The sequence below is a fragment of the Corythoichthys intestinalis genome, chromosome 6 (genome assembly GCF_030265065.1).
Source record: "Corythoichthys intestinalis isolate RoL2023-P3 chromosome 6, ASM3026506v1, whole genome shotgun sequence".
NCBI lineage: Eukaryota > Metazoa > Chordata > Actinopteri > Syngnathiformes > Syngnathidae > Corythoichthys > Corythoichthys intestinalis.
The window spans coordinates 53,633,372-53,656,159 of record NC_080400.1 but is presented as its reverse complement, the minus strand read 5'-3'; the positions used below and the strand labels follow the sequence as shown (position 1 = coordinate 53,656,159).

General features: G+C 38.7%; 1 protein-coding gene across 1 annotated transcript in view; it reads right to left on the bottom strand.

Moving 5' to 3' along the window:
- The window catches only part of dync2h1 (dynein cytoplasmic 2 heavy chain 1), a 231,897-nt gene that overhangs the window by 47,521 nt on the left and 161,588 nt on the right, over positions 1 to 22,788 (bottom strand). Inside the window, exons 76-80 of the mRNA XM_057838672.1 lie at positions 21,564 to 21,629; positions 21,410 to 21,460; positions 21,266 to 21,319; positions 20,874 to 21,005; positions 16,573 to 16,645 (exon numbers count right to left, since the gene is read on the bottom strand). Of these exons, the coding sequence (XP_057694655.1) occupies positions 16,573 to 16,645; positions 20,874 to 21,005; positions 21,266 to 21,319; positions 21,410 to 21,460; positions 21,564 to 21,629 (376 nt within the window). The remainder of the gene's footprint in view (positions 1 to 16,572; positions 16,646 to 20,873; positions 21,006 to 21,265; positions 21,320 to 21,409; positions 21,461 to 21,563; positions 21,630 to 22,788) is intronic.

The following is a 22,788-nucleotide window of genomic DNA, read 5'->3' as shown; positions in this document are numbered from 1 at the left end:
ACCATGTTTTTTTTAGACAGCAGTGGAGTCCTCCCATGAACATCATTCTTGGTGATAGTTTTACATTTAGTTGATGTGTGCAAAGACATGTTGGACTGTACCAGTGATTTCTGTAAGTCTTTAGCAGACACTCTAGGGTTCTTTTTTTACCTCTCTGAGTATTCTGTGCTGAACTCTTGGCGTCATCGTTGGTGGAAGCTCCTTGGTAGAGAAGCAACAGTGCCAAACTCTCTCCATTTGTAGACAACTTCTCTGACTGTCGATTGTTTAACAACCAGACTTTTAGAGATGGTTTTGTATCCTTTTTCAGCTTTATATAAATCAACAATCCTTAATCGCAGGTCTTCAGACAGCTCTTTTGACCGAGCCATGATGCACATCAGACAATGCTTCTCATCAAGATAATTCTTACCAAGTGTGTGTTTTATAGTGGGCAGGGCAGCTTTAAACCACTCACCAGTGATTGGGCACACACCTGACTTAAATTGTGTGGTTAAAAATTGGTTTCAATTGCTCTTTAAGTCTCGTTAGGCAGAGGGTTCTCTTATACCCCTTTCCCACTGGCCAAAAAACCCATGTCAACCCACTAACAATCGGCTTTTGGTGGCAGTGGGAAAGGTGCGGCGACCTGCCTCGACCCGTGTCAATCAACCCGCGTTAAAATCACCTCGGCTCTGATCGTCATGCAGTGTGAAAGCTAAACCCCGGGTCAACAGCCAACACCCTAATCTACGTGGTGACGTAGGCTCTTACGTGATGCGTCATAACGTGCCAGTCGCCTCCCATTTAACACGCCCCACAACCGTAGTTACGTCGATGCTCATAACAAAGCTAGTAGAAAAAGAAGAATTCACGTCGCCTACGTTGCCTCAGCACAAGCAGAGTGTTGATCCTTTGCTGCATTTCGCTTGCATTTTGAGGGCAGTAAAAAGCATGAAAAAAGAGAACACAAATGGAAAGGAGGCTTCCATGTTGCTCTGCATTGTTTACTTCCTTGAACTGAATGAATTCGGTCGCACTTGTCAACGCACATTTTAGCGTGGTGACGTCACATAACCTTACGCACGGCCGAGGAGGGGTGGGGGGCTTAGACGGGTGAAAAAAAAAAAAAAAAGACACAGCTTTTATTTTTTTTTGTCAACGGGAAAGGTGCCAAATGCCAATTGCTAGTGGGTTGCATCGGCTTGGAAAAAAACGCACGTTGACCCACTAGTTTCAGTGGGAAAGGGGCATTACTTATTTTTGCCCCTTCTGTCATTGTTTGCATGCTGTCCTGATTAAAATATGAAAACCTATAAATGTTTGGGTGGTTTTAGTTAAAGCAGACACTGTTTTTTCAACTGTGTGATTTTGACAAAGATCAGATCACATTTGATGGTGATTTTATGCAGAAATGTGAGAGATTCCAAAACGTTCAGATGCTTTTTCATTCCACTTTAAATTTGTATTGTTTTAAGATGTAGGGTTCAATAAATGGGGATTAATATACAAAACACAACAAAAAAACTGCATGTATGTTTGCAACTGCAAACATAAATGAACGTAAGCAAGCAATGCCAGAAGAATGAAGGAATGAACGGGTGATTAATTAATAAAGGTGAGGATGGGTCATCAACAGGAAGGGAGGGGAGGGTGGTCCACATTAAAACAATGAAGGTTGTCTGACACAGGAGATCAGGGCTGGCACAATGATGGAGGACAGGAAAAAGGTAGACAAAAGAACAGCTGCTAATAGATAGTGCGGTTGATAAGGCGGCTGATTCATTATACACACTGCGAGAAAAAGAGATAGTAGAGAAGCAAAGCTTGTACAAACTGTAAAATACAGTGTCCGTACCCCGTTTTGTGTGTTTTCTTCATATGTTAATGCAACGTGTGTGTTGTCGCAGCGCTTAAGGCTCTAATCCTGCTGTAATTTACTGGATCATCAGATATTAGCTAATAGAGGCACGTGCACTGATTCAAGAACATTTTGGAAATTGTGTCCTAATGCAAGCACGCACGCACTCGCCCACACACAAACACACACGCGCGCACGGTGCAGAATCAAGCGATTTTTAGAAAATGCCAGAGGATACCTTAGTGGCTGCTGCCAAATGTAATCTACTCCAAACATCCAAACACACACAGACGCTCAAGGTCCTGGTAGAAAATATCTTAAATAAACCTTTAGCTGAATCACCATGGCAACATAAAGTAAAACTTCATCTAACCACTTGGCTTGTGGTGTTTATTTATAACGAATGGGAGCATTTACTGAACGAGTGCACTAACACCCATTCTACCACCACCTACTAGTATTACAATGGCAGTATTCGTGCTACACATCACACCGGCATCCAGGCAGTGAACCACTATATTCACCTTGATTTTTGGAACGTGCAAAGGGCAGAGAGAAAGCTATAAAACTGCTCAATGTATTAAAAAAAAAAAAAAAAAAAAAAAAAAAAAGAAGCAAGTTATTTGCTTTACCACACATCTTTATACATCATGTTTATTGTTATGAATATCGTAAATGCACAAGCATTTGGGACCTATCCCAGATGACTTCAAGTGAGAGACGTGGTACATGTTAGAAGAGTCACCAGCCAATCGCAGGGCAAATATAGATGAAGACAAAATAAAGTATTTTCCACACTATAAGGAGCCCCTAAAAGCTTTCAATTTCCTCAAAAGCTAACAGTGGGCTTTATATTCCAAGGCGTTTTAGATATGGATCAATATTGGTTAATCATGCCATGAAATTCCTTTTAGCGCAGCTCCATCTAGTGGTATGCATAACGCAACCCCAATCCCAACCCCTACTACTACTACTACTACTACTACTACTACTACTGCGCCTTATAATGCGGTGCCCCCAGGGGTGAAAAAGGTAAGAATTTCTTGTCGGAACTCCCTGTCAAAGGTCGCCACAGAGTCAGATTTTAAAAAATAATTTTATTTATTTATTTATTTACAGTGCCTTGCAAAAGTATTCGGCCCCCTTGAATCTTGCAACCTTTCGCCACATTTCAGGCTTCAAACATAAAGATATGAAATTTAATTTTTTTTGGCAAGAATCAACAAGTGGGACACAATCGTGAAGTGGAACAACATTTATTGGATAATTTAAACTTTTTTAAGAAATAAAAAACTGAAAAGTGGGGCGTGCAATATTATTCGGCCCCTTTACTTTCAGTGCAGCAAACTCACTCCAGAAGTTCAATGAGGATCTCTGAATGATCCAATGTTGTCCTAAATGACCGATGATGATAAATAGAATCCACCTGTGTGTAATCAAGTCTCCGTATAAATGCACCTGCTCTGTGATAATCTCAGGGTTCTGTTTAAAGTGCAGAGAGCATTATGAAAACCAAGGAACACACCAGGCAGGTCCGAGATACTGTTGTGGAGAAGTTTAAAGCCAGATTTGGATACAAAAAGTTTTCCCAAGCTTTAAACATCTCAAGGAGCACTGTGCAAGCCATCATATTGAAATGGAAGGAGCATCAGACCACTGCAAATCTACCAAGACCCGGCCGTCCTTCCAAACTTTCTTCTCAAACAAGGAGAAAACTGATCAGAGATGCAGCCAAGAGGCCCGTGATCACTCTGGATGAACTGCAGAGATCTACAGCTGAGGTGGGAGAGTCTGTCCATAGGACAACAATCAGTCGTACACTGCACAAATCTGGCCTTTATGGAAGAGTGGCAAGAAGAAAGCCATTTCTCAAAGATATCCATAAAAAGTCTCGTTTAAAGTTTGCCACAAGCCACCTGGGAGACACGCCAAACATTTGGAAGAAGGTGCTCTGGTCAGATGAAACCAAAATTGAACTTTTTGGCCACAATGCAAAACGATACGTTTGGCGTAAAAGCAACACAGCTCATCATCCTGAACACACCATCCCCACTGTCAAACATGGTGGTGGCAGCATCATGGTTTGGGCCTGCTTTTCTTCAGCAGGGAGAGGGAAGATGGTTAAAATTGACGGGAAGATGGATGCAGCCAAATACAGGAACATTCTGGAAGAAAACCTGTTGGTATCTGCACAAGACCTGAGACTGGGACGGAGATTTATCTTCCAACAGGACAATGATCCAAAACATAAAGCCAAATCTACGATGGAATGGTTAAAAAAAAAACATATCCAGGTGTTAGAATGGCCAAGTCAAAGTACAGACCTGAATCCAATCGAGAATCTGTGGAAAGAGCTGAAGACTGCTGTTCACAAACACTCTCCATCCAACCTCACTGAGCTCGAGCTGTTTTGCAAGGAAGAATGGGCAAGAATGTCAGTCTCTCGATGTGCAAAACTGATAGAAACATACCCCAAGCGACTTGCAGCTGTAATTGGAGCAAAAGGTGGCGCTACAAAGTATTAACGCAAGGGGGCCAAATAATATTGCACGCCCCACTTTTCAGTTTTTTATTTGTTAAAAAAGTTTAAATCATCCAATAAATTTTGTTCCACTTCACGATTGTGTCCCACTTGCTGTTGATTCTTGACAAAAAAATTAAAATTTTATATCTTTATGTTTAAATCCTGAAATGTGGCGAAAGGTTGCAAGGTTCAAGGGGGCCGAATACTTTTGCAAGGCACTGTATGTCAGACCTCCAAAAACCACTGAAATGCAGACAAAAATGGTTTTGGCACAGTCATACCGATAACACATGCACACAAAAAAAATGGTTTTGCACATGCGTTAAAGTGCGTAAGACACCAAAAAGGAGTTCATTTCATGTTTCACGCTGTGTTTTATATTCCTGAATGAAATGGACCGCTTGGATGTGTGTGGAAGCGATCGTTTTATGTATTCAATTTTTGAATCCCGCGCCATGAAAATGAGTGACTTCCGGCTTCAGTCTTCGATTTAGGACGAATGCAAATATGACGTCACCCGGGTCACCATCTCACAATACAGCATTGCTTTATAGCATGCAGATGGACTGCGGATTTAGCCGATTTTGCGGAATAATTTGTTTTGCGGAATAATTTGTTTATTTTTCACATCACACCAGCCAAACGGCTGCTGAAAATTGTTGCTGCACCAGGGAGATGGATGTGAGCCTTTTTGGGTTTCAAAAGGTTCACGTTCACCGCGGATATTGGCCAAAACAAGCCCTACTACTGTGGGACCATTGGACTTACGATCAGAGGTTGCGCTAGACTTTTTCGTTGTCTGTCATTTTGACTGACAGTGTCATAAAAATTCGGTCATAATCTATTTTTACCCGTCACTTACATTTTTAAAATGATAATAATGACATATTCAATAGTATTTAGTTTTCATTCATTTTTAATTAATATTCTGTCCGAACAAGCTTAACAAGAGGCAAACAAACAGCGGAGTGCCACCCTGTGGTCTGGGGTGTGAATTGCAACCTGTCAAAATGACAGATGGACTTCAGTTTTTTCCGTCACCGTTTTAAAAAAAACGGTCAACGACGGAAAATATTCGGTTAACGCGACCCCTGCTTACAATGGAAGTGAGTAAACATCGTATTTTGTATTATGTAAAATACTGGGATCATGGCACACGTTTGAATATGGAGGTGGCTTAAATTTTGTGGCTGATTGTCCACCGAGATGCTACGCGGCCGACGACCGGAGGCTTGTTTGCACACCCCCCTCTTTACTCTGCTTATTGCCCTTTTCATGTGCCCGGTGTTCTGTCAAATTTTCAACCCCATCAGAAATTGCAACTTTGTGTTAAAAATGCCGCGAATACAGCAATTACAAAGTAAACACTACAAACTTTCTTTAAATAAAGGACTGTTTACTTAAGTTTGCTCATGGAAGGACATGTAGTGAAGGTCTCGTCAGACACATCCTGCCATATTAGCTGCACAACAACTGCACGCCGCTCTCTGTTTACATCTTCGCCGTGTAGTAAAGCATTATTTTAAGCCATATTCGTGTTGAGCATGTGGCAGACAATCGACAACCCTGCCGCCGTGTGACATGATCCGGGCTAAATTTGTGTGATTTTTCGCTTCGAAAAGTGAAAATAAGCCTTTTAGACGTCACTCGGTTCGGGTTAGCATGTCAGCTAGCTGTCACGCCTCTTGGTATGCTTACATTCTCCGAAGCCCGGGCAGGGAAATGACAAAAGCCTGACTAACTATGGTGATATAAAATATCGTATGGGAGGTGTGACAGTAAAGGTGAAGTTGACAGTTTTACCATTATGGAGTAATTTTGCCATGTCGTACTGAATAAATACATTTTTATTATTTCAAATTCCATTTAGCACAAGACTGTTATTTGTCATGACCATGCCATTTATTTAGCAATTGGGGAAAATACTTGGATAAAAAGAATATCCTGTAAAAATACTGAAGTAAAGAGACAGAAACAATGACATTTTGCCGCTCTCTTCGTCGCGTTTTCCTCGTTGTGAATAGTTCCCCCTCTACGGGCTGACGGGTCCTTCTAGCAATTGGGGAAAAATACTTCGATAAAAAGAATATCCTGTATCTGTACCTGTATCTATCTTATAATTGTTGGCCCAAAGAGGTTCTGACTCATTTTAAACTAGAGGAGATTTTCACTCTCTGGTAGGGAAAGTATCTTCCACAAAACCTGGCAGCCCTTTAAAGACTACCTGGATGGACTCACAATCTCCCAAGAAAGTGACTAGAAGCCCTGCCCCCTCCCCTTCCCCTTTTATTTAGTAAAATTTAGTTAGTTTAGTTGATAATTAATTTAACTTTTTATTTTTATTTTTTTTCCTCATTACAATATCCATGCTACCTATTGTATTTTCAAACTGTATGCTTTTTGTTTCCTGCTTGTTATTCTTTCATTTATTTATTTTTGGTTACATTTATTTCCATTTATTTTTTATTTGTGAGACTAATACACTGCAAAAAATGACTTCAAATCCATTGGTGTACTCACTTGCTGCTCAACAAGTTGACGCAGTGAATACTCACAGGTTGCAACATTATGTACAAATGGCTTACATTATGCCGTGAGATGGAATATATTTTAATATATTAAATATATTTTAAAAGTGCGAAGTGCACATTAACATGGAAGATGTTCTGAAGCTCCCCATCAAAACAAATTAAATAAAATTAGCCTCTATAAACTCTTTCCTTTCTCTTAAAGATCTAATCAATTTTCTGTTGCATTGCCCCTTTTTTAAGTCACATTAATTCAACAAGCTTGTTCTTTTTTTCTTTTTTTGCTGTTCCAGAAAGCATTTGCATTCGAACCCATCAGAGCTAACTATCCATGCTGATCACAGTTCAGTCTGTCAGCCAATTGAACAGACAACTGATTCCAGTGGTTTGCTGCGTGCATGCGCACATCAACTCGTCTCGTCACTGAGTCGTCAGACTAAGATAAACTGCTTCAGCTTGAAGAGTTCCGTGGAATAAATAAATAATGAATATCCGTGGGAACGCATTACTCTACACAGGCACTTTATTATGCTTGTTCTTAACCTTTGTGTATGTAAATCTGACACTTTTAGATTGTTTTCTTCTTGGAGATGAGTTGCGTGTGTGGCAGCCAGGCAGTTTTTTTTTCCCATCATGGGGTTTTGACAGTTGCCGTCATATTTTCAGGATCAAAGCACCATTCCGGCCCCGAATACTTTACCGGAACGGCGCCATATTAAAACAGTTTTAAATTAGGCCATTCATTCAAGGTGCACCCTATACTACGATGCGCCTTATAGTGTGGAAAATAAGGTACCAATATAAGAAATGTGGCGTGGGAACCACTCATGAACTGTACGGCCTCAATTTGGTATTTAAAATTAAAAAATCACTAATAGAATATATTATAATAATTGCTTAGTCTATGAACGTAGGCTCAGAAATGTGATGACTCATAGGGACATTTTCTAAATTATTTTCTATATGTATTAAGCAAAGCATGACTGTGTGCGAGCGGAGCCTAGCTCTAGACTGAAAGGATTGGATGAGATTAGTTGTAAGAGGATTACAGACCATGCCTCATTAGCATACTGATTTACTGCCAAAGACGCAAATACACACAGTGTTTCTATACTCTGCTCCTGTTGTCTTATCAGTGTATCTGCTGCCCTCTTGGAAAGAGACTAATACACTGCAAATAATGACTTCAACTCCATTGGTGTACTCACTTGCTGCTCAACAAGTTGACGCAGTGAATACTCACAGGTTGCAACATTATGTACAATTGCACAACAAAATAATTTGCAATACAAGAGATGTATCAAACAATCAACCTTCCAAAAACAATGCTATATTGAGATTGACATCGTGGAGACGTATTAGGCTTTCTTTCTCTTTTTTTTGTGATGGTTTGCAAGAAATTTCCCTTTTCTACAACCACAATAACCAACATAGTTACTGGGTGTGACAGTTAACAAAAACAAAAAATTAAATATGAACAAAACAGACTGATATTCTCATAGTCAATGAGAATTGTCTGCAGTGTCACTCATGTCGAAAAGATTTTCACAAAACACAAACAAATCTACTGGAGAATACAACGCAAGTAAAATTACTATTGTGTACTCAAACATAACTATGGAAATAGAAATATTTTAAAAAATACAAATACTTGACAACACATAAAATATGGTGAGATTGAACAAAGGCAGAACGCAAATAATGTAAGCATTTTAATAAAATAGAGTCATCTCTAATTTGGCAGCTGCCTCTGCAGATGTGGCACGACATTTAAGGCAGTTTTTGTCAGAAGCAATGTCGCGCTAATGCTCTAACACAGTGGTTCTTAACCTGGGTTCGTGTCAGTCTAAGGGGTTCAATGAGGGTTAAGACTTGCAGGGTTCTATTGTTGGACGCTGACTAAATCTAGGCAAAGTGGTGTTTTAGGCCAAGGTTTGGACTGATTAGTCTCCAATTTACAGGCTTTATTCCAATTCTTTTAACTGCAAGTCCTAGAGAAACCAGTTTGCTCAGTGGAAGGTTGACTCTCACTTGGTATGAAGACTAAAGATGCACCGATACCGATACTAGTATCGGCAGGGGGCGCCGATCCGGCCCAAAATGGTGGTATCGGTATCGGCGAGTACCAACAAAGACGGCGCCGATACCATTTACCGTCCATTATTATAACATTTGACCGCAGCCTTTTTTTTTTCTCCTGGCGCTCACTACACTCTGTCTCTGTGTTGTGTGATGACACGTGAACACCAAGCAGCTATCGCTATTGGCCTGCTCCAGACCAATGAGAACAGGCCAATAGCCACTCCTGACCAATGACAAGGCCGCTTGGCGTCGCCGACATGGCGGCGGTCTGGAAATATTTCAAAATAGAAATCCCGTCAATTAAAATCAATGGCTGCATGCAAGAATTGCGGCCTGCAAGTTTCGAGATGTGGAGTTAAATCGGCCAGTTTCAATACCTCGAACCTGATAAAACATTTGAAGACGAAACGTGAACGAACACAATGAGTTTGGGCCTGCGAGAGCAGGACTGCTATCCAGAGGAAGGGCGCTGGACCGGTGCAACAATCTCTGGTCAGTTCACTACGTCAACTTTACTTTGTCTTTTACTTAAAGAAATGCTGCAGTAATTTGGGAACTGTTTCCAAAGTAGGGTTGCCACCTTTCAGAAATAAAAATAAGGGACCCCCCACCCCCCCGAAAAAAGGAGGCTAATAGAGAGACGGGATGCTGTGGTCAATTATTATTACTTATAATTGTTAGCGTCCGCAAATGCGGAAACAAGGTTGGACCTCGACGCGGACAACAAGTGGGGGATACGTACAAGGGTTTAATGATTGCAAACAAAAAATAACACGCGATCGCGGGATAGTAGAAATAACAAAAGGAGTCCGTGACAGCAGGTCGACAGAGCTCAATACTACAAACTCGAAGGTTACCTAAGACGATAGGCAGTGAGCCAAAAAGACAAAATAAAAACACTCAAATACCTGCACAGGGTAGAGGTTACAAACGAGTGCAGCACACTAACAGAAAAAACCCAATGCAGGGGCGTAACAAGCAAATGTAGCAAGACTATAGTGCGAGATGTCAAATGGCGATCAGCAAAGCAAATATCTCGGCAGCCTTCTCTTAGCTCACCCATGCTTAAATGCTGCGTTGATGAGCCCGCATTGGATTCAGGTGCGACGTCAGGAACGCCCCCACTAACAGCCTAGCAACAAAACACACTCTAACCAGCAGCAGAATGTGACAATAATTCCATTAATTTTCTGTTTGGCCTTTGAGAGGTTTAAAAAAAAGTTTACTCAGTTCATTCAGAGTTTATTACTATGAACTTATTTTTACTTTCTTACTGTTGGGCTAGTATTATACTTTGTACTAGTCTTTTTCCTATTTTGCAAAGGTAAGCAACAGCCTGACAAAGCCTTGATAGCAATGATTTCACATCCAATTATGTAGCTCTTTGGGGGGGGTTATACATATATAAACGGGGTGGTATCGGTATGGTATCGGCCGATACTGCACAGGCAGGTATCGTATCGGGGCCAAAAAATGGTATCGGGGCAACACTAATGAAGACGTACAACAGACGTAACGTACACAGCGTTTACATAAAAAAGAATTAAAATAAATAAATTTGAATTTTACACCACCATGAAAATTGTCTGTGAGGCAAGGATGTGATAGAATAAGAATGTCGACATGAAAACAAAAATAGAAACAGTGTGAAATGAATCGATTTTAATTTCATTTTCCAATGTGAGAAGAAAATCAAAAGGAATTTGTTGTAAATTCACACTGTTTATCAGATTTGTGAGAAGATTGTTTATCTTTAACAAAATTACTGTGTACTAATTTGTCGATAATTTTGTGCAGGTTTTTTTTTTCATTAAATTTGATAACATTTGAGGTGTAAACATGACAAACTGCGTGGTCAAAGTTAATGCAAGTTTAATGTTGAGCAATATAAGATATTTCCTTCCAAATATGAATGAAAAATTTTAAGATATGCGCATTGGGCCAGTCTTGGTGTAGTGGTCTGATGATGCTGCAGGCAGGGTTAGGGTTACAAAAACATACATTTGGCCTGTTTAAAAACATGCTGTCTAAATAAGAAGAAGTTTGAATGGAAATTCACTTAGGTTTTAGCTTGCTAGCTTAGATATATTGGCTTTGAATAAAAAAAAAAAAAAATTAAAAAAAATCTAATTCCAAAGGGTTCGGTTAATTCACAAGTGAAACTGGGGTTCGGTACCTTTAGCAAGGTTAAGAACCACTGCTCTAACATGAGTCTTTCTGGCTTTGTCGCCTGCCTTCAATTCATCTTTCTCTTAGAGATGTGGCTTCTCTTTTTATATGCGTAAGATAAATACGTCTATTAACACTAGGGATGTCTCCAATTTGATCACATAATCGGAAATCCGGGAATCGGACCATTTTTCAGAGGATTGGAATCGGGTTAAAAGGATTGGATTTATAATTTTTTAAGAAAAAAAAAAAGGGCCAAAAAGTAACAAAATAATCCAGAAATACAATGGCATTGCCAAAGAAACAAAAATATGTACGTTTCATACTCTGCAAACACTCCAGGAAAAAGCGGAAGAGGAAGTACTGTAAACAGTACAGTACTGTAACATGTTTGGAAATCTAAAAAATAAATAAAGGCCACATTTTCTATGTATCGGACGGGACTCTGTATAGGCAGATTCTCAAAATCAGGTGACTCGTACTCTGGTACGAAAATATGAAATCGGGACCTCCCAAATTAACTCTGTAGGTGTACTGATATAATTTCTGAACTTTCAACTTCATGAACACTTCCAACAACACTGCAAGTTCTTGTTGGCGGTGGCGTTGTCACTGCTCAATCGCTATTCCTCCATTATGACTATAATTTAGAGCCCATTACTCATGTGAGATAGGTTGTTGGTCCGTGTACCTTTCGGCAATTCGTATTTCCTTCTAATTTAGGAAAATTTTTATGTTGTTAAACAAAAACGAGAAATGAATTGTCTCGTGTTTCCTGATTAAACATTGGAAATTCAACAACGGAAACGAACCTTGATCCGTTTTTCCAAAATCAGTTTATTGAACTGAAGTGGAAAAACAAAATGCGCCTAATATTTGTTTTCCACCAAGTTCGCTTTTGCAATGAGCCATGACCCGGAAGACAATGTTATTCTTCTTATAAATATTATGCGGCTGCAGCAGGGTCTTATCTGTTTATAGGAAAAAGAAGAATGTCTGCCGGGCCATGGCTCATTTTAAAAGTGAACTTGGTGGAATACAAATGTTGGGAGTATTTTGTTTTTCGATTTCTGTTCAATCATCTAATATTGGAAAAACGGATCAACGCTCGCTTTCCGTTATTGAATTACTACTTTTTAATCAGGAAATGGAAGACGATTCATTTTTCCGTTTTTTGTGAACACATATACAACCCCTAGCAAAAAGTATGGAATCATCAGTCTCCGACGAGCACTCACTTAGAAATTTTATTAAGTAGAACAAACTTAAATGAAGAGCTTGAAAAAATAATGAATTAGTTCAAAAGTGCAACTCTTTAACATTCAGAAACACTAAAAGAAATGAATAAAAAACAGTGAGGTGGTCAGTAAATGTTACTTTAATAGAGCAAGTGCATGGAAATAAATATAGAATCACTCGATTCAGAGGAAAAAATAATATGAATCATGAGAAACAAACAAAGAAATAATAATCAATACACATGTCGAGTATTTAGTTGCACCACCTCTGGCTTTTATGACAGTTTGTAGTCTCTGAGGCATGGACTTGATGAGTGACAAACAGTATTCTTCATCAATTTGGTGCCAACTCTCTTTTATTGCAGTTGCCAGATCATCCTTGCAGGTCGGAACCCTGCTGTGGACCATTTTTTTCTATTTCCGCCACACGTTTTCAATAGGGTTGAGATCTATTTGCAGGCCATGACATTGACTGGATGAGTCTTTCTCCAAGGAATGCTTTAACAGTTTTAGCTCTGTGGCATGATGCATTGTCATCTTGGAAAATGATTTAATTATCCCCAAACATGTTTCAATTGAAGGGATAAGAAAGCTGTCCAAAATTTCAATGTAAACTTGTGCCTTTGCCTGACATGCAGCCCAATATCATCAAGGACTGAGGAAATTTTAATGTTTTCCTCAGGCAGTCATCTTTGTAAATCTCACTGGAACGGCACCAAACAAAAGTTGCAGCATCATCACCTTGTCCAATGCAGATTCTTGGCTCATGACTTAAAATAACCTTTACCCAGTCATTCACAGTCCATGATTGCCTCTCCTTAGCCCATTGCAGTCTTGTTCTTTTTTTGTTTAAGTGTCAATGAAGGTTTCCTTTTACCTTTCCTGTGTTATTATCCCATTTCCTTTAGGCGATTTTGCACAGTTCTGTCACATACCTTGACTCCAGCTTCCTCCCATTTCTTCTTCATTTGTCTGGTTGTACATCCTTTGTTTTCAAGACATACAACCTTTAGTTGTTTGTCATGATGTTTGGATGTCTTCCTCGGTCTATCAGTATGCTTAACTTTAACAACCTTGCCATGCTGTTTTTACTTGGTTCGGATTTTTAATACAGATGACTGTGAACAGCCCACATCTTTGGAAACCATACGTGTAGCGTTACCTTTTTCTAGAAGTTTGATAATCCTCTCCTTGGTCTTAAGAGACATCTCTCTTGTTGGAGCCATGATTCTTGTGAATCCACTTGGCACAGCAGCCCTCCAAGGTGTGATGACTGTACTGTTTTTAACTGCTTACTAACAAGCAGATCTAATCTAATCTATACTTTTTGCTAGGGGTTGTCTAAACAAAAAACGGATTTGGACTTGTTTTCTGTTTCTGAGAAACGAATGATCGAAAGGGACACAGACCGTTGTTGTTTTTTTATATTGTTGTCTCATCCTGTTCCATTTAGAGCATAGGTTGGCAACCAGAGCTCCAGAGCCACGTGTGGCTTTTACATGATTTAATTTCATTTGACCCTTATTTATTTAGGGCGGTCAAATGAGAGCAAGCTCTCTTTTCCAATAATGACCAGATTACTCATAAAATATATGCATACAAAAGCACACACACGCATATATATATATATATATATATATATATATATTAGGGCTGTCAAACGATTAAACATTTTAATCGAGTTAATTACAGCTTAAAAATTAATTAATCGTAATTAATCGCAATTAATCGCAATTCAAACCATCTATAAAATATGCCATATTTTTCTGTAAATTATTGTTGGAATGAAAAGATAAGACACAAGACGGATATATACATTCAACATACGGTACATAAGTACTGTATTTGTTTATTATAACCACATATCAACAAGATGGCATTAACATTATTAACATTCTCTTAAAGCGATCCATGAATAGAAAGACTTGTAGTTCTTAAAGGATAAATGTTAGTACAAGTTATAGAAATTTTATATTAAAACCCCTATTAATGTTTTCGTTTTATTAAAATTTGTAAAATTTTCAATAAAAAAATAAACTAGTAGCTCGCCATTGTTGATGTCATTGCCATGCTCACTCTCCAAACCCATAAAATCATTTGGACCCAAGCGCCAGCAGAGGGCGCCAAATAACAAAAAACAAGTAACAAGCGGACATTACACTTCTGTTATTTCTGAGCGGGCTATGTGCGCTAATTGCGTCAAATATTTTAACGTGATTAATTTAAAAAATTAATTACCGCCCGTTAACGCGATAATTTTGACAGCCCTAATATATATATATATATATATATATATATATATATATAGTGACGCCCCAGTGACCACTTAAACAGGGCTCACCGCAGGGGTTCAGCACCATGGACGGCAACCACCACACCTGCCAGCAATTGCCTTATCAGGCGACTCGTCCCCAATCAAGGCGCTTTCCACAATCATATAAAAGGGAAGAGATCGTGAGATGAAACTTCTCTGTGGCCGACAGCCGCTACCCAGTTGCTACAAACTGCGCCAACATGATGCTACGGTAGATATCACATGTAGATAGAACTAGATGCCAAATGACAGACTCGGTGGCATTAGCACATGTATAGAGAACTAGATGCGAAATGACAGACTTGCCGGCGTTAGTAAACAGCCACCATCTTAAAACAGTAGACTTCTCAGGAAGGCACTGTTGTAGCGAACCTTCCAAGCGAACCTAATTAACTTTTTATCTAAAATACTCCTAAATCGGCAAAATCTTGACTTGAATCTATGTTTAAATGATCAAACAGTTTTAAAACTTGTCGAAAGTAGACAGAAGGAAAATAATGGAACAACGGGAGCAATTTTAACAACTTTAACGGTTGATTCACAACATAAAATTACTTCCAAACATAGCAAAGGTTACAATCTAGTTATCGTAATAACCGTAATACCCCTGTGTGTAATTAAGTTTAGGGTAAACAATTGGGCTAGAACCTTTTGTCCCAAAAACCCTTTGAACTTCACATAGTACAGTAAACGAATTCTTCCCACCACCGTACCAACAGCAGGCATGGTTTGGAGGGGCGTAGCCTGGATGAGGCGTGGCTTGTAGTGTGGTTGCGGCTCCAGTCAGACCCTTCTTGATTAAGGGGAAGTCGGAATGGAGCTACCCCGAGGAGAGACGAGAGAGGCATTCCATGGCGTGACCGTGATCCTCTACGACAGAAGTTTTCGGTTGTTTTGATTGCTGATTATTGCCTACTTTTTGTTGGAACAAAAGTGGGCCACGAGTGCCCAGCGTGTCGTAAACGGTCCTGCCTGTCCTTCTTCCTAACCCGACGTTTACATCATATATAGTGGTACCTCGACTTACTGTACGTACACATCGACATAGGATTTTTTTCGGCATACGATGTAAAATTTGACTATCAGTCTCAGCATTTGACAAAATGCTCGATGTGGTAGTAGTGGTGATGAAGGAAGAAGGTGACGCTTACCATTGAAATGAAGGAAAAAATCATAGAAAAATATGAGCATGGCGTGAATGTAAGTGAACTGGCTAGACAATACGGCCGAAATATGTTTACGATCTCGACCTCCATTCGTCAGTAAGTTAGAGTGACAATAAAAACGCTTTTTAAAATTTCTTATTCATTCATAATTTATTTGTTATACGATTTAATGCCTTTGGTAAGTTAAACAGAACACAGCTCACCGTATTATTCTCTACTTCCAAACTCTCCGCTTCCTCCGACCTCCGTTCACCAGTCTCTATATGCTTTATTCCCTATTTATTTATAATTTATTTCTTTTACTCTGTATAATTGCTATTTGTAATTGTACCTGCAGTATTTATTAAGGATTTATCGTAGGTTTTTGGGCTGTTAAACAAATTATTGGAATTATAATGCATTCTTATCGGGAAATACGTCTCGACATATGACCATTTCGACATACAAACTAGGTCCTGGAAAGAAACAAATTCATATGTTAAGGTACCACTGGACACAAATACGGTACATACATGTGTATACATGATTTCAAGATTAGTTGTGGCTCTGAGGTCTTTTCAAATGGCTCTTTAAGTACAAAAGGCTGCCGACCACTGATATAGAAAACTAATATTTTCTTGTGTGATTTGTATGATTTGTGATAATATGGACCGTGGTATGATAAAGCCAAACTACAAGTTCGGCAAAATGGTCTGAAATTAAAACACTTACCCAATGCCTGGGAGGCAAATGCTGTCATTGCACTCTGCAGTCGATCTGGTCTGACTGCCTGAACCAATAACAGCTAGAGGGAAGATGAGAGAGGAGTTAATTGATGAAAAGATACAAAAACAATATAAGTTGTCAGCTTGAAAGGAAATAAAATAAATATACTACATAGAGGTGTTAAAAAAAAGTGATTCTGATATATATTTCGATGTGACATCACGCAATTCTCATATTGATTCAAAATCCATCTGTATCGATCCTTACACGTGTATTTTTGATGGAAATAAACAATTAATTGGCTGCACTTCTACTCCCGGCCACTAATTGGCAGCACGCAGCAGCATTGCCTTGTGGTCTGGTGAAGTAACAACAACATTAGACTAATCCAAGTAGAGACTTGTGTACATCTCCCTTTCGTGGTTGGCCGCCGTTACTGGGGTGTTTACACACCTATAACAGCCCAGCGTCAGTTAAGGTTAACAGTAACGTTAGCTGCTGTTGACTGTGTGCTGCGGGCAGCAAACCTTAGCAATTGTGGACGGGGTCCTTCCGGTAGTTTTCTATTCAAACATTTCGTTTAGCTCAACAAATACACTGGATGGCAATATTTAGTCACAATATACAAACTATCAGTGGGGCAGCACTCAAATGAACGTGAATCACAACAGACCCAGTCTAAAAAAAAAAAAAAAAACAACAACAAAAAACAGGGAGCTACGCCGTCAGTTGAGGGACAAAACACATGCATTGGCTTGATTTCTAAGTAATTTAAAACTTGCCATTGACACCTTGTGGTGTATTTCAATCACTATCTTACGTAGTTAAAGACACTGTGGAAGAACGGCGATGACGTCATCGCTCGGCGACGTCAACAATAGCGTGGCGAGCTACTAGTTTATTTTTTTATTTAAAATTTTACAAATTTTATTAAAACGAAAACATTATGAGGGGTTTTAATACAAAATTACTATAACTTGTTGTAACATTTATCTTTGAAGAACTACAAGTCTTTCTACCCGTGGATCCCTTTAACAGAAAGAATATTAATAATGTTAATGCCATCTTGTGGATTTATTGTTATAATAAATAAATAGAGTACTTACAGTGGGGAGAACAAGTATTTGATACACTGCCAATGGGAAAACCCATTGGCAGTGTATCAAATACTTGTTCTCCCCACTGTATGTACAGTATGTTGAATGTATAGATCTGTCTTGTGTCTTATCTTTCCATTCCAAAAATAATTTACAGAAAAATATGGCATATTTTAGAGATGGTTTGAATTGCAATTAATTACGATTAATTAATTTTTAAGCTGTGATTAACTCGATTAAAATTTCTAATCGTTTGACAGCCCTAGACAAAATATACTGTTATATTTTCATCTATTTATTCATTCATTTTTTCTCCTCATATTTATTTATTCAGTTAATTTTTTATTTTTTTATTTTTGGGCACTCCAGTGATTCCATAGAGCAGGACACACTCTTCATTACCAATGTGGTAGGGTTCATCTTTCCCACAGCATGAGAAAGCAGCATGACCAATTATAACAGAAAAAATAGTAGAAGAAGAGGAAACCCTACAGAATTCCCAAGGGCGTAGGTTTGCATAGGGACGGTAGGGACATAACACTACCAACTTTTCAGGATACTCAAATTGTCCCCATCAACTTTTAAGGAACCTTATCTGCATTATATAATGACTTCAGTTATATAGGTAATTTAGATCTTTAGGTGTTATATGTTGTCAGGATAGAATTGACCCCAGGGGCGGACTGGTAATCTGTGGGTTCTGGAGGATCACAGAACGGCCGGTGCCCTGGACGGCCGGCGGCCGCCATTCATTATAGATCACTGTTTTTGTCCCCCCTAGCCTCTGATTATCTACAGTTTGCATCCAATCCGACAGGTGGCAGCAATGCGCCTGGCTGTTCATCGCCAGTCCGATAGAAGAACGAAAGAAGCACAAAGTTGCCTTCATTGGTTCCTTGTGGAAGCAAAATGGCGACGAGCGTTAATGCCCAATATGGATGGTGGTGGCAAAAAAAGAAAAGAGAAGGGTGGCGCGGAGAAGGTTAGGAAGAAAAAAATTAAAGAAACTGGAGAGCAAAGCATTAAAATGTCATAAATTGACAAATATTTTCGCAAGCAGCAGTCTGGCTGCAACGGCCACGTTGGGTAACAGCAGCCCAGCCCCGGCGATGGTGAGAGGGGGCAGCCGCTCTGACGTGCAGCCGGTGCAGGGAGGGAGAAAAATAGAGGGAGGAGGTAATGATAAGCTGGTGGAAGTTCGAGAGGGAAGTTCCCCAGACAAGCGCAGAGCAAGTAAAAAGGGATGAAGAGGGTCACTTGCTCAGTATACTGGCAATTGTTATCCACAAGGTAGGTACATTTTAAATGAAATAAATGACAATTAAAGGGTTAGTGCCAGCTAGTCGATGTACCCGTTTGCAATCGTGTCAAGTGCTAGTCCTACTATCACTCTCCTAAGAAAAAATATTATAGCTGTAAAACAACGTATGCACACGCAGCAGCAATATTAATTCAGAAGAAATATAACAAAATATTAATAAAATGAATGGTTTTACTTTAAAGTTTAGGTAGTTAAATTGATATATATTTTTAATCATTTATATATCGTTTTGTTTTCTGGTTAATACTTTCCAATGAAGGTTATGTATACAGGATTTGTCTTGAAATGTTTTTTGTATTTTCATTGAAATTTATTATTTGTATGGCAAGATTAATTATGGCAGGGGTCTCCAAACCGGTCCTCAAGGGCCACTGCGGGGCCTGGTTTTTCTTTCAACCGATCGAGTACCGACAGTTTAACCAATGAAGTTTCTGCTAAAACAAGCAGCACCTGACTGCAATCAACTGATTACACTTGTAAGAGGTGTTGTCTTGTTTTGTTGGAATGAAATCCTGTGCCCGCTGCGGCTTTATGTGGAATAGTTTGGAGACCACTGAATTATGGCATAAACAATGAAATCGTTTTATAGACAGAGATATATAGAGATATATTATAATCAATTGGATACATGAATGAATGAATGAATGAATTTATTGTCATCATCATCATAATCATTGACAGTTTCAGAATGTGGAATTTGCCCGAATACATAAAACTTGCTTTGAAGAATACATTTTCATTTGTTTATTCAGGTCTATCATAGAGCTAGTACAGAAAATGAACCCAACTCCAGTTCAGCCTTGCAGTACTTTGAGCGCCCCAAGTCAGACAGTGACAGTCTAGACATATTTTCTTCATTTTCTCTTAAAGTGCAAGAAATTGATGCATTTTACAATAAAATGTAAAAAAAAAAAAAAAATTCTCCCCGAGGGTTTGGCGGTATGCCCCCGGACACCCCTACGGGGTCTGTTTCCCTTCGTATAGCGTATCTTGTGGGCTGGGCTGAGTCAAAGTCCAGGGCTGCTTTTTAGTCCCAGTCCGCCCCTGATTGACCCTAATTATTAGGTAAATTACTTTCATTATGGTCAGACTTACATTGACTCCTTTACACTTGCTGAATGTGCCAGTCCATTTTTTCCCCTCAAACGCACGTTTAATTAGCTGATGACTTGACCCCCCCACACACGCAATCACAGTCTGAGTCCCGACACAAATACAACATCCCGGCTCCGCCGCCTTCGAAGACAAGGATTAGTGAAGTTTTTTTTTTCCACTAGCAGCAGCCACTGAAAGTAACCACTAATTTTGCGACTGAAAGTCCGACCTGCATCAGAGTTAGCATCACATTAATCTGTGTGAATTTCCCAAACTCGAGTGCTTTGAGAGAAATATCCTCCTGTATGTGTTTTCTACTGATAGCGTTAATTAAATTGTGAGAAATGTAGTGAACCGAGGTTTACTGCCTTCACCCCAATTTTCATTTTTATTTTATTAATGTTGTCTTAAAGCAGCCCAAAGAATCTTTCATTTTTTTCTTAAGTTTCTTAAAGCAGCCCAAAGAAGCTTTCATTTTTTTCTTAAGTTTGGCTGTGCTTGTGGACAAAAGCAGTAGTGTTTTACTTGAAGGAAGGCTCCATTTTTTTTTTCTTATTCATTTCATATCCAAATAAAAGTGTCCATGTAAACATACCTGTTGTTGTGATGTAATAACTTCATTAAGTCCCGCATGTATGACGCCAAAAACTATTTTTAAATACATTACCAAAGTTGGCTGTATAATTTACTTGTGTCATTACAATGAGTAAAATACCAATATACGTATAATACAGCAGTATGTGGGTTCCAGCGGTAATATGGATTAAAACCATTTTATCAGATTGAAATCTGACCTGCTGGAAGGGAGTAATTTTCTTGGCAATTGAAGATGGAATTTCTTGTTCACAGTGTGAGCTGCGTGCGAAGGACAGCCAAAGGTCTGAGTCACTCAAACACAGGGACTGATAGAGAGCTGTAAATGTAGTCTGAGAATGAGGGACAGCAGATGTTAGCTAAGGCCAAAGAAAAGTTACAATTGCACTTCCATTCTACAGTACAGTTAGTCCTCCATGTAATAATAAGACAAACTTGTTGATTAGCAACTTTGCAAATACATGTGCTAATATTTTTTTTAATAATATGTATTTACATTACAGTATTCATAAGGGATCTATCAAAAAAAGTACCCTTCAGCTATGAAAGAATATGTCTACCTTTTGACTGGTAAACTTGTTTTAGTGTTTACCTTGTAAACTGCCAATGATCTGTGTCTCTCCTGATCAATCCAAGATGGGAACTCCTAACATGGAGGGAAAAGATGGATCGACAGAGGGGTGATACTAAAGGAAAATGCCACAGTGTCTCCTAATTAAGCAGAAAAAAATCTTACCTCTTGTTTGAACATTTCCCCGACAATGGAGCCAATGAAGACTTCCCATTCCTACAACAAAGTTATTGTTACGTATGGCTGACATTTGGTGAGGAGGTTGTGTTCAAAATTTTAAAATATGTTCTTCATAAAACATACAGATGAGCATACTCACATTTTCCTGGAAAAGGTCAGGGCGTACGCCCTTGGTGAAGTGTATCGCAAACATTAACTGGTGAGCCTGAAAAATACAAGGGAAGGATGTTCTACATTGTACTGAATACGAAAATATGGTTGTTTATGAATGAATTTTAGTCAACCTTATGAAAATTGTGCCTTGGTTCACTGAGCATTATTGTATAAATTTCCACACTTACACAATGATGTTCAAGTCCGCAATCAGCGCATTTCAAACCAAGAATCTCCTAATTGCTAGGCTGTCAGTCAAGCACTGACTTCAAGCTACAATGCACATTGTTCTCCTGACAGAGAAATTAGATCAATTGATGAGTATGCTAAATTAAACATTAACATTCCTGTATTCGAACAACATACGTGTTGCAGTTTCTTACTATACAAATTGCAACAGAACAATGTTTAACTACTGTATAATAAATTTGACACATCCTAACACTTAACTGAATCACTTGTTCTAGGTTGAGATGAACAAAGACTTGACCATCTTAAAGATGTGAAGTCTCCTTGTGTAATGAATGTTGGTTATTTTATACATACTACTTTGTGCCATGGGCGCCGCCAGACATCTTTCACACACACACTGTATACACTGCATATATATATATATATATATATATATATATATATATATATATATATATATATATATATATATATATATATATACATATACATATATATATATGGCGGAAAACACAGACAAGACAGAAAAAGCATTTTCTGCTCTTGCACTCCTCTTTAAAAGAAACTGCTGTATTTTAAGCCAAAACAACTGTTGTGTTTGATAGAACAATATGTCTATATGCTGCCATAGCAGATGAATAGCACATTAAGCCCCCGAACTATTTGTAATTTGCCCGTTTTACCCTGGAAACCCCTGCTTACAGACGTCGCGCAACCGTTTTGGTTTCAACCCAGCCATGAAAACAAATGGCAAGTAATTATATTTATTATTCAAAATATCTGTCATTTTTAGCTTAGAATCATTAATTGATGTCTAATATTTAGTTAAAAAAAAAAAAGAAACAACTTAAAATAATTATTCACTCGCATATTTTTAACTTTTAAACAAATTACGTCACAATGAAAAAATGGCGTCTGTAAAAAGTCACGGATATCTACCTCATAACTATCGCTAAACTGTATTTTTTTGTTACTGTCTCATTTTCCCCGATGTTAGATGATAAATAATTGATCCAAAC